The sequence below is a fragment of the Borostomias antarcticus genome (assembly GCF_949987555.1).
Source record: "Borostomias antarcticus genome assembly, chromosome: 19".
In the NCBI taxonomy this organism is placed as follows: domain Eukaryota; kingdom Metazoa; phylum Chordata; class Actinopteri; order Stomiiformes; family Stomiidae; genus Borostomias; species Borostomias antarcticus.
In genome coordinates, this window is record NC_140252.1 from 4,259,750 (window position 1) to 4,272,238 (window position 12,489).

General features: G+C 44.8%; 3 protein-coding genes across 3 annotated transcripts in view; 2 read left to right on the top strand and 1 right to left on the bottom strand.

The window, feature by feature from the left end:
• Positions 1 to 12,489, top strand: part of LOC311321810 (histone H1-like) — a gene marked incomplete at both ends in the record, with an annotated part of 149,988 nt that overhangs the window by 77,940 nt on the left and 59,559 nt on the right. The gene's annotated exons all lie outside the window — the stretch shown is intronic.
• On the bottom strand, positions 8,346 to 8,756 carry LOC311321526 (histone H3.2; the record flags this gene model as incomplete). Its single annotated transcript, XM_084453522.1, has 1 exon — positions 8,346 to 8,756. The coding sequence occupies one exon, from the start codon at positions 8,754 to 8,756 to the stop codon at positions 8,346 to 8,348; it is 411 nt and encodes a 136-aa protein (XP_084309648.1).
• Positions 9,051 to 9,437, top strand: LOC311321862 (histone H2A-like; the record flags this gene model as incomplete). Its single annotated transcript, XM_084453877.1, has 1 exon — positions 9,051 to 9,437. One exon carries the CDS (start codon positions 9,051 to 9,053, stop codon positions 9,435 to 9,437), a length of 387 nt encoding a protein of 128 aa, XP_084310003.1.

Here is a 12,489-nt window from a genome sequence, read left to right on the forward strand (position 1 = left end):
GATGTAGTATGTCCCAATACATAGTATGCCACATGCAGTATGGCAAAAATACCAGGATGTCCTACTACATCCGGTCGTATTTTGCAGTATGCAAGCCAGCAGGCTTTTCTCGCTATTCTGACCCACAATCCTGTGCGCAGCGGAAATGTGCATCACATGTGCGAGTCTTGACAGCAATAGATATGAACACAACATGATTCGTAATGGATTGAGCAGCGCAAAATACGGCCGCCATATTGGTCCGGTACCGCTGTCACGTGACAACCACTCTCCTCAGCAGTTTCAGTCAGTAAAAGTAACCCTGCATCAAGAGATAACTCTTGTCTTTGAACTATCCATAACTGTCAATTGACATAAATAATAAAAATAAAAATAAAAAAATTACAAAGTGCAAAACAGCAGCATCCAACAGTTTTAGTTGTATCTATCAGCTAACATCTATGTATTTATCATCTTTCACTTAAAAGAGCCGGCATATAGAGCAGTATCGTTCGGGACCGACCCATCACTAGTTTACTTGCGGAGCTCCGTACCGGACCAAGATGGCGGCCGCATTTTTCGTCGGGCAGCAATCAAATCAACGTCAATGCGGCGTCTAGTGTATATGTCTATGGTGACAGCTGTAGAAGAATGTCGCGTTATGGACAGCGATGGATGTGGGCAAATTTCAAGGCGCAATGTTATGACAAGGTAGTATGTCCCAATTGGATGCCTACTGCTTGCAAAGTACGTACTTTCTAAGGGCAACTAGGTAGGTACTGGTAGTAATAAGTAGAAGTATACGATTCGGAACGCAGCCATGGTCTGGGAAACACTTGTAGGAAAAACTGTCCCTTCGCCAAGGTATACCTTGAGAAGCGTCGTAGAGCGCCAGTTCAGCGAATCTGGGGAATGCAGCCCTGGACTGCAGCAGTCCATGATCAGTGCCTATCGCCGCCATGGTGTGGCCCTTGCATTGTGGTTAAATAACGTCCGACTCGGTCCAGCATGATACGTACACTGTAAAAAATCAGGTCGTTTTTATGGTAAAATACTGTATTATGATAGTGTTTTACTGTAGAAGCAACGTACAGTAGATTACTATATATTATGGAGTATTATGGGTAAAGAGCCATCAGGCGGGAAATTACTACAGTAACTTCATTAATACTGTAGTACTTTACAGTAGAGAGGACCAGAGGATGCATATATAGCTGCTTTTTGGCATGAGCTGCGTGGGACGAGCAGATAATTGTTTTTGAAAGAAACAAAAAAAACGGAACCCAGTAATAAATTAAGTACTAAAACCCGCTGTTACAATCTTATATTATCAAACCCCATCCATCCACCTAACATTACTGTGGTGAATTAGACTTTACCAGTCGAGGACCAAAGCGGCGACACCGTAGGCACGAGCCGAATGAGAGAAGGGCGGCAAGGAGAAGTAGCTACGGTCTCGCAAGCAGACGGTCCCAACTTAATACAGTAAGTAGTAAACCCCTCTATTTTAACATAATATTATATGTTATAATAATCTTCTAAATAACAATCCATCTACATTGGCGAATTTGCGGCGTTATCAGTCAGTTAATGTTACCACAGCTAGTAAAAGTTAGCACTATAGCTTGGTCGACGTCAGTTAACCTGGGTATCTTAGCTAGCACTAACGTTCTTACCACCGACCTTTAAACTAGCTGGCTGTAAAATAAGAGGTAACGTTAGCTAGAATAGTGCTTAACTCAATATCCAAGCCCCATCAATCCACCTAAGGTTAGTGGTGAATTTGTCGCATTGTCAGTCAACCTGTAATGTTAGCTTGGGCACCTTCAAATAACTTTGCAAGCTAGCCATAAGTTAGCTAGCTAGCTAGATTGGTGTATGATATTGGAACCCCATCAATCCATTCATCTGCAGTGGTGAATGTACTGCGTTATCATAATTGCAAACGCGTTTGGGTACTTTCAACATGCTAGTTAGCCGCATATCAAACCCCCTCAATCCATCCATCTAGTCTAGCTACAGTTGATGAGCTATGGAAAGATGACCTGTTGAAAGAGTGCAACAAAGAACTGTTCAATGTTCATATGCAGATGCGTCTAGGTTTGGATGAGGCAGGAAAGGAACGCTTTTTCCATTATGTCCCTGTAAAGGACACACTTAAGTCTCTTCTGAGTCAGTCTTCCATGAAAGAACAATACGAACAGTCACACACACAGATTCACACACACAACAGGTCTACAGTGCTTGAGGACGTGAGAGATGGTCAAAACTTCAAAGAAAATGCTCTTATACGGGAGTCCCCATCATCACACCTATACAATGCCGAAAGCTTTTACACGCTTTCAAAAACAATGGTAAGATGTCACCTTTAGTGGATGCTGTTCAGCCGTCACAAAGTATATTTACTTTGTGTGAAATGTTTTTATGTTTATCCATATGTTGTGATACCATCAATACTTTATATGCTCTTGCATGTCAAATTGAGTTGAAAATTCCCCCATATTAAGTATAGAGTATCTAGTTGGCTTGGGTGTTTAGTAGAATTTGATACAAACTGAAATTAATATTTTAACATACATACATTAAAAAACAAGAATATCCCATTTTTCTCCTTGCTTCCGTTTTATATCCAAAGATCTTTTTTCAACTCTACAATTATTTGTTTAAATACAATTTCACTAGTGATAACAACATTGTTAATGGACATCTTGCAACGTGTCTTCCATATTTGTGCGTTTACTATGCAGATTATCAAATACAACAGACCTTTATATTTCTCAATATTGTTGTCAGTTATTCCATAAAAAACAGATTCTGGTTCTACTTTAATAGGCATCCCGATTTTCCCGAGCTTTCCAGACCTCTTTAGTCCTGCTGCACTCTAGCAGCAGGTGTTCCAGAGTCTCATCGACCGTGCATGTTGGCATTGGGCATTTGGTTGTGGTTACATAGCAGCTCCACTTTACAACCGCTCTCACCGGCGAGCCTCCTAACTGAGATCAGCCACATTATGTCTCTGAGGGATTCTGATATTAGTTTCCCCCAGATCCTTTTAGTGACCTGGTCGCTGTCTGGTGTGGACAGACCTCTGTACCTAATCGTTCCACCATACACACTGTTGGCTATTGTGTCGTAGATTTCCTTATTTGATTGAGTGCACCAGTCAATTTGTAAATGTTCATATTTTTTTACAAAGTCACTATATATGAGCTTGTAGTAGGCCTATGGGATGTTTTTTCTACCTCTTCCTATTTTGTGCCTCCATTTTGTGACATCACCAATCCAATTCACATTTCGGCTCATGCCTTTTGCAACTGTTTTACACAGGCTTATCATCAATTAAATACCTAAATCAACGGAGCCTAAACCTCCGCAGACTCTTGGCTTGAAGAGGAGTTCTCGTTTTGTCACTTCTCTGGTAGTGCCCCATACCAAACGGAAACCTTCTTTGTTTATTTTCTTAACAGTTTTGTCAGTCGGCGGAAACACTGTAGCCTACTCAAAAACATCATTTTGCTTAAAATGAACATTTTCATGATGTTGATCCTCGATTTGAATGTAGTTTTTTTATTTGTCCATTTATTTACTTCTTCTTTAATCTCAGTCTCTTTATTGTCCCAGTTCCTTTGTGCAGAATCTTCGTTACTTAGCCTACTATTAAGCCCAATATTTTAATTTCTTCCTTTATTTCTATATCGAAGGGAGTTTCCATGCCGGGTTTCCCTATCCATACTGCCTCCGATTTCTCTTGGTTTAGAGTGGCTCCTGAAACTGACTCATATAAATTAAAATGTTCTTTTACAATGTCAAGTTCAGATTGTGATCTTGAAAAACGGTAACGTCCGCTAAGCAGAAATTATGGATCTCTCTTGCCCAGCCAGAGGAATTCCCTTCAGGCGCGCATCATCTTTAATTATTTTCATCAGAGGGCTTATTGTCAACACGTATAATGCGCTACTAAGAGGACAACCCTGCTTCACTCCCCTCTTTATGCTTATTTCCTCTGTCAAATGACCGTTTATGTTAACTTGACACATTGTTTTGGCATACATGCACTTAATCATGTTGACAAATGCCACAGGGAAACCAAAATGTTCCATTGTCTGCCATAAATAGTTCCTTGAAATCAAGTCAAAAGCCTTCTTTTGATCCAAAGCTACAATATAAAATCAATTTCCTGTCTTCTGGTGCAGAATTTCTCGCAGTGTGCACAAGTTGTCCCACATTAATCTGCCTTTAACTGCACAGGTTTGTTCTTTTTCTATTAATGCGTCCAGGCAGCTTTGAAGCCGGTTCATCATTACCTTTGCATAGATCTTGTAATCAGTGTTAGTTAAAGTAAGTGCCTCCAGTTGTTGATATTTCTTTCGTCTCCTTTTTTATATAATAGAGAAATTAATCCTTTATAGAAGGATTCATGAAGGATGCCCTGTTTGATTCCTTCGTTGAAGGCCCGGGCCAGCAGTGGGGAGACCTCGTAACTAATTTCCTGATATAGATCTGCCGGCAGGCCATCTTTTCCAGGTGCACGTTGCTTATTCAGTTGTTTAATTACCTGTTAAATTTCATCTGCTTTTATTTCATCAGTGAGTGAGGTGGGATCTTCACATTTACATAAATCCGCAATGTCAAGAAGTCTTTTGTAGCCGATTCCTCGAAGGGGAGTTCGTCATACATCTTATCAAAGATTTATTTGACCGTCTGTCTCATCTTAGATTCATCTGTGATTACTTCCCCGTTCTCGTTTAGGATAGCATTAATTCATTTGCTTTCTTTTCGTCGCATTCGGCGCATTTCTTCGCTCCGCCGACGCTGGAGACTGAAGTTTTGGCCCAGCTGGTCGGCGCGGTCGACGGCGAGGACATCGACGTGCCCCCGCAACAACCGACAACCCCGATGCTCTCCCTCCCGCCTGATGATGAGGAAGAGCTCTCCGAGGCAGACAAGGGTCTCTCTGCCTCAGAAGCCACTACAGCTAGTGTCTCCTCCTTCCCGGGGCAGGGTTCCTTCGACCGCGACCTGCCCCGGTTGCTGGGTAGAGCCACGCATCACCTTGGCATCCCCGTACTGGAGGCTGCTGCGACTACGGGGCTCCCCCTGTGTAGCTCCGTCTGCTACGGGCGTCCCTCCCAGCCTGCTTCTCGTTTCCTGCCAGCTATGCCCAACCTGGAGGCGTTCGTCGAGGCTGAATGGGAGTGGCCGTTGGCGATCAGATGTCCGCTTCACCAGTTCAGCAGAGCTAACGAGGGTAACCGGCTGGACTGCTGTAGCAGCTATAGTCTCCTCCCCTGGAACCCGACATCGCAGTGGTCCTGGTGCCTGGTTCCTCCGCCTGGGGCTCGGCCAGGAAGCCTCTCATACTGGACGTCAAGGACAAGACAACCCTGTGTTTTTCGCTGGCCGTGCAGGCCGTGGCTGCCTCCTCCTCTATTGCTATGCTGGCCATTTACATCGGCCAGCTGGCTATGGAGCAAACCCCCACCTCTATGGATGAAGACAGGAGAGCGGAGATGGCCGAAGCCGCCGGAGCCGCTGCTCAGCTTGTGAGAATCTCCGCCTCCTGTCTGGGTGGAGTGATGGCCATGTCGGTGGTGCAGCAGCGCCACCTATGGCTGTCCCTGACTCGTCTGCGCGAGGAAAACAAAGGTGTCCTCCTCAACTCACCGGTCAGTAGGGAGGGGTTGTTTGGGGCGGCTGTGTCTAACATCCTGGAGCAGTGTCGCAGCTAGGAGCAGCCTCTAGAAATGGAGCTTCTATTCAAAATAAATCATTTATTGAGCATTATAAAAAGTAAAAGTATCTCATCATTATCTATGGTACTTTGTTTATGTCAACGGAGGTCTTCAAGCGAGACCTCAAGACGTACCTTTTCGACCTAGCCTACAATCACTAGCTAGGACCTTGAGACACAGAAAGGCAGCCTCAAACCTACCTGTGAATCCTCTGTATACATTGGTATTTATCCTGCTATGGACTATGTATATCAAGTAGTGTACAGAAGCTGGTTACCCTGAAACAGGCTTGTTCTGTTCTGACAGCTGTGTTGCTTCAATGGCTCAGTGTGCTACTAATCGTTTTCTGCCTCCCCTAGCGCCTCTCTCTCTCTCTCCCTCCTATCCTCTAACCAGGTCCAGTGTCAGCTGTGGAGCTGTGGATGTCGTAGTATTTAGTACACACACACACACACACACACACGTACACACAGACACACATCAGTCCACATCCGGCTTAGGCCAGGACCTGATGCTCTTAGCCTTTCTTGCTCTGAACATTTAATATAATGTAATTTATTGTTCTTTAAATGTTCTTAGCCATTAGACAAATATAATCCAGTAGCTTGCCCCAGGTTGCCTGTTTCAATATCTGTGTGGTCTGTATGGCTCTATGTGCTACTAACCCTGTTCTGCCTTCCCTCTCCCTAGTGCCTCTCTCTCTCCCTCCTATCTTCTAACCAGGTCCAGTGGATGCCCCACTGTCACCAGCAGACCTCCCGGAGTCCGATAGATACCCCCCGTGTCTGCTGTGGATGTCCTCTTTCCTATGATGCTTTTTAGCCTCTCTTACTCTGAAATGTAATATAATGTAATGTATTGCTTTATAAATGTTCTTAGCTGGTAGACAAACATACTCCTGGAGCTTGCTCGATCGCCTTGTTGAGAGGGGTCAGGGAAGAATTTTTACAGCTCACTTATCTTGCCCCCGGGTGATTACTGTTTTTTTGCTTCCCTCTGGAATATGTAGAGAGTGGGTCGTATGCCCACCTCCCTTGTTCTCTCTAAAGCGCATTGTGTTGCCTCTGGGTATGAAATGCGCTATACAAATAAAGCTTTGATTGATTGATTGATTGATGTGAAATGTTAGGTGATGTGAAATTTTAGGTGATGCACACATTGTTATTCTTATAGGTTGCCCTGGTTTGTAAACGACACACCCTTGTAGCTGAAGTATACTAGCTGCTAAAACCTAATTCTAGCAACCACGTCAACAGACATCTCCTTTAGAGAAGAGCAGTGGTGAACCTGATTTGGCTCCTGTGCTGTATCCCCCCTCTCAGGTCATAGGGGGTGCTGCTGGAGCGTAGGCAGGGTGGGCTCTGGGAAAGACTGTTAGAAGCTTTAGACAAATCTTCTCCTCACCTGCCTAAACTATCTATTAGAAACCCACACAAACGAGAAGTCGCTGGACTGGTAAGTTCCTGTTACAGGAGGGCAGGACTCGGACCCCTGTACAGGGGTACTGCAGAGACAACTGATTTAACAGTAGTCCATTTTCAGGGCAGGCAGGTACTTCATTAATTCCAGAGGGGAAATTGCACTGTTACAACAGACACATTCAAGCGATATGAAATAGGTTTAGGTCGATATAATATGCAATACAATATATGGGTTACATGTAAATACACAGGTGAACTGTATGTATGGATTAAAAATGTGTGTGCCACTGGTGTTGTGGTGCTGCAGCTGAACCTACTGGGCTGGGGACTGGGGACCATCAACATCCACCTCCTTCAGCTCCCATTTGACGTGAGGGAACCGTGGAGGGAACAGTACTATTTCACACTGTGACTGACAGGATGGAGGTCTATCTTAGTTGTGCTACAATCTGTTCTCAACTATCCAAATGAGGAGAAGACATAGGGGTTGCCAAAAGACAGGTAAAGACAGGCGCCACAGTCAAAAGATATAGTTGATGGAAATCCATATCTGTACCAGAATGTAATTTGGTTTAACTATTCAACTATAGCCACTAGAGGGAGCTAAAGGGCTTTTTTTGTTCCTTGTGACTTTGTTTTTTCCCGCTTTGTGGTATTATGTATGGTTTTTCAAAAACACGTAAATAGTCCACCTGAATCATACCACAACGCAGGAGGAAAAAGAAACGAGACAAAAAAAAAACTTAATCTCACTTTGCTCTGGTTTTCCCCATCACGTTAAAATAGATTGAACGGCTATTCACTTGTTTAAACCACCTCATACGCTAAACAAAGCATGTTACTAGTGTTTGAATAAACCATTTTGAAACTACGTTCATACTTTCTGAGGCTGTAATCAAATGCTGGAAGGGACTAAACTCTGACTTTCACAAAGTTGCAAGTTCTCTTCTTGGGTGTCAAAAAAGGCAGTACAAGCTGAAATCCATGGCTGGGCATAAGGTCAATGTACAAAAATAATTGCATTGTATACGTGGATGTCATGACAGTGGTGAATGGACAGTGTAGGAGACCTAGCAGTCCAAACTACTCCTATTAGGACGCACTACACTGCAGGTTGCAATAGGAACACATTGGCTTTATTATTAGAGATAATGAGGTGGCTCTTAAAAGAGCCTTTGGGGGATGTTGAAATGATAAAGCAACTCAGGACAATTTAGGCGCGTTCTCCGCGAATGCGGCGGGCCAACTGGATGTCCTTGGGCATGATGGTCACCCTCTTGGCGTGAATGGCGCACAGGTTGGTGTCCTCGAAGAGGCCGACCAGGTATGCCTCGCTGGCCTCCTGCAGGGCCATCACAGCAGAGCTCTGGAAGCGCAAGTCGGTCTTGAAGTCTTGAGCGATTTCCCTCACCAGGCGCTGGAAGGGCAACTTGCGGATCAACAGCTCGGTAGACTTCTGGTAACGACGGATCTCTCTCAGGGCTACTGTGCCGGGCCTGTAACGATGAGGCTTCTTCACACCGCCGGTGGCGGGGGCGCTCTTACGAGCCGCCTTGGTGGCGAGCTGCTTCCTCGGGGCTTTGCCACCGGTGGATTTACGGGCGGTCTGCTTGGTTCTGGCCATGATTTCAGATGTCTTCTCCGCGAGTTGAAGTTAAAACTTTCCACGGAGAGTCTTGTAGCTTTACAGAACGTAATGTGCCATTTTTATAACGTCCGCTGCCGTGCGCTGATTGGACGGCCTCTCTGGGCGACTTCATTGGCTGGCTATCGCCTCTTTCTCCGCATTGGACATTAACATGGAGCCTGGGATTGGATAAGGCGACAAAGGCAAAAGAGCGCCACTTTACGTAAGGTATAAAAATCCGACCGCAGTGGTATCAGGCCACTCAGTTTCTGAAATACTTCGCTACTGAACATGAGCGGAAGAGGGAAAACAGGAGGCAAAGCAAGGGCCAAGGCCAAGACCCGATCATCTCGCGCCGGTCTTCAGTTCCCCGTGGGTCGTGTTCATAGACTTCTCCGTAAGGGCAACTATGCCCATCGTGTGGGAGCCGGTGCACCGGTCTACCTGGCCGCTGTGCTCGAGTACCTGACTGCTGAGATCCTGGAGTTGGCCGGCAACGCTGCCCGCGACAACAAGAAGAGTCGTATCATCCCCCGTCACCTTCAGCTGGCTGTCCGCAACGACGAGGAGCTCAACAAACTTCTCGGAGGTGTGACGATCGCCCAGGGCGGCGTGCTGCCCAACATCCAGGCAGTGCTTCTCCCTAAGAAGACCGAGAAGGCTGTCAAAGCCAAGTGAAGTCGCCACTGACGTGAATTCTCCCAATAATCCCAAACGCTCTTTTAAGAGCCACCCACTTCTATTCTTAAAAGTGCAACGTGTATTTCCATTGTTCTCTCTCTCCCGATTTGAGGCACAATCGCCTACATGAGCTTGATGCTTGAAATTTAGCTAATTCAGTCTGGTTTGAAGGTATTGCAGACATGTTTTTGGATTGCTTTAAAATATTCGTTATTGGGCATAGTTGTATTACTCTTGACCTGTCATTGTTTTAATTTAAAACCTGTTTAATTGAAACGCTTCGTGTTGCCTTTGTGGATGAAGTGTGCTGCATGAATGACCTAGTTTGTCGTGCTGTTTGTCCTACCTAATTAGACGTCCTTGTATAAATGGCTTGATCTCCTCGTAGACTTATACAATAATGGACGAAATTTAGCCACAATGCAAGTGTCACAGCATGGCGGCGATCAGCTCTGATCATTGATCACTAGTCCGTGTGCTCCTCGCCTGTGCAAAGGGTTGGCCTTAAACGCGACATGAGAACCGTGTGGACTCAGCTCCCCAACTCTGCAGCTCCCGGTTACCAAAATGCTTCTCTTGTGTTTTCTCCTGGCGAATAAAGGGCTAAAAATCAAAGTTGGAGTGGAGCAGAAGTCCTAAAGCGAATGTGACAAGGAGTAACCTATTTGCCGTTCGAAATAAAGCGGTTTGGGTAGCGGCGGCCTCGTCTGTTTAGTTGCGACTGTGTGAAAACATTGCCGTTGATCTCTCGGATGGAGCTGTGCAAACTGGGTTTCCACTGGCATTTGACTCCTAAAGTGTCTAAAAGTGCAAGCGATTATGGACACAAACCGTTGCCCAGTGAGACAAGTTGTTTGGCGAGGGACTAAAAAGATTTAGGGTACACAGATGTGGTGCCGGAGTTTTTAAACAGGGTCTCTTTTGGGGTGCGTAAAGCACAGTGTTGAAACTGGGTCTGAGCCCTGGTCCCTATAAAAGTGGTGTCTGTCCGTGTGTGTATGCTACCTTTCTCAGAGGGTGACTCTCATTTGGATTCCCTGCAGAATGACTCCCTCTGGTCTTTTTAGACTAGGCTACTACTACTACTACAGTCTACGTCCCTCGTCTGGCGCAATGTCGTCGTTTGGTTGGTATGGCTATGCAGTAAAGTGACCTGAGGCGCACCGGCTTCGTCTTACCTGGGTTGGTTTAGGAGGAGTCTCTGAGCACACCTATGTCGTAGTTCCCTTTGAGGAGCGATGAGTTGGACTCATTGTACATGGGTTGAGGGTTAGGGTTAGCCCGACTTCTGATTTCGATTGCTGCCTGGAGACCGTGCATTGTTGTTGAGGCAGTGACCTGCACGCTAGCTCCCTAGGGTTTCGTCATTTAGATTGTACCACAGCTTGTTCTCATTCAATAACCTCCTTTCTTAGTAGCCTACAAATCAAACCAAATGAAATCGCCTAAAAGCACATTGGTTGCAGAGGGCAGAAAGGTGAAACATAGCCCAACAATCACAACACACTCTTTTTCTTTTTACTTAATTTGATGACCTGACTATATACATCTCTTCATCGTGTAATTGAATGTGCCATGAGAATTACACAAAGCTTAACAATTTGAAGAAGCCTAGCTTAGGCTTTAGGTAGGCTCCAACTGAAGATTTAGGCTACACCTTACACTTCACACGGAAAGTGCTTATTGATGAGTGATCAATTGATCAAAACTCCTTCTGTGCTGTTCTTTACTAAACTAGCCTACCTGACGTGAATATGCGTGGTCGAGGAAAAAGTAAATGAATTTGGCATAGTTTCTGAAAATAGTAAGCTTTTTATTTCTATAGCGCTCTTCATAGCACGGATGCACAGAATGCTTTACAGTAATACATTAAAAGGCAATACAACACGAGACAAAATTAAAACGACACAGAACAGAAAAAACAGAACATTGCGAGCAGCAAGGTGTTATAGATGCCTACCTGAACATCTGTTTCTTAAGAAGTTTTTTGAACATGAGTTCAGTGGATGACTCTCTCAGTAGTTAGGGAATTTTAGTGGATTGCATTGACCATCTGTGAAAAAATTTTCTACCAATAGCTTTCTTCACTAATGTGTTCATCAAGGGGTCTACTAACACCAAAAAAAAGGTTCCAACCCAAATCTGCGGGGAAACTTCTGGGGAGCCAATCTAAATCAGGGTGTCCGGAGGACCTGGATGAAAAAATGGAAAAATACACTTTTTCCAATAAAAGGTTGTAGGGTGTCCATTTAGGGTTATTTTTGGGTGCTGAGTTCATTCCAACCATTATTTATTATAAAAAAACACTCCTTGTTACAAAAAAAGTATTTTATTAACAAATTTAAACAGAACTCAATGGAAATGTCGTTATTTATTTATTTTATTTTTTTCAAGCTCCTCTATCTCCCTCACTTGTCTCATCTTCTGGCTGGTTAATGTTCTGGCAAGATGAGCCATGACAGTTTCCGCAAGCTGAGATGCACCTGACTCCTTGTTTTTTACAGCTGCACCTGAGTGTGCTGCAGTTGCCTGTGCAGTTGCAGCTGACGAATGTCAGGAGGTAGTCAGGTGCAATGGGGTCTGTGGAAGGGACCGGAGCATATCCTTGCTCAGAGAGCTGCCATCCATACTCCTGGGCATCGTGTGATGGGCTTTGCAGTGTCAGCCAGTCCCATGTTTGGAGGTAGGCCCGGAGAGAGTGTTGTCCTGCAGCTCCTGATGTCGGGGGGAGTTTCTCAGGCTTTATGGTCCCAGTAGCAGCTCGCTTACAAAAAATGTCAAATCGCATGTCCTCTAACTCTTTAGGTGGTTTGCCATTGAACATGAGCATGAAGAGTTCACAGCCAGCTTTCATAATGTGTTCTTTTTCTGCTTGGATGTCCATAAACACATCCATGGCCTTCTCTGCTCCATCAGTCTTGCAGAGCCTGGTTAGCAAAGTTGCTTTGCTAAAGCCAGAAATTGCAGAGACTGTATCGCAGCCAGAGAAACTGTGCAAGAAGATCAAATATTTCCTGTGTTTCTCTGGGAGGGCCTCCCGGATTTTCCT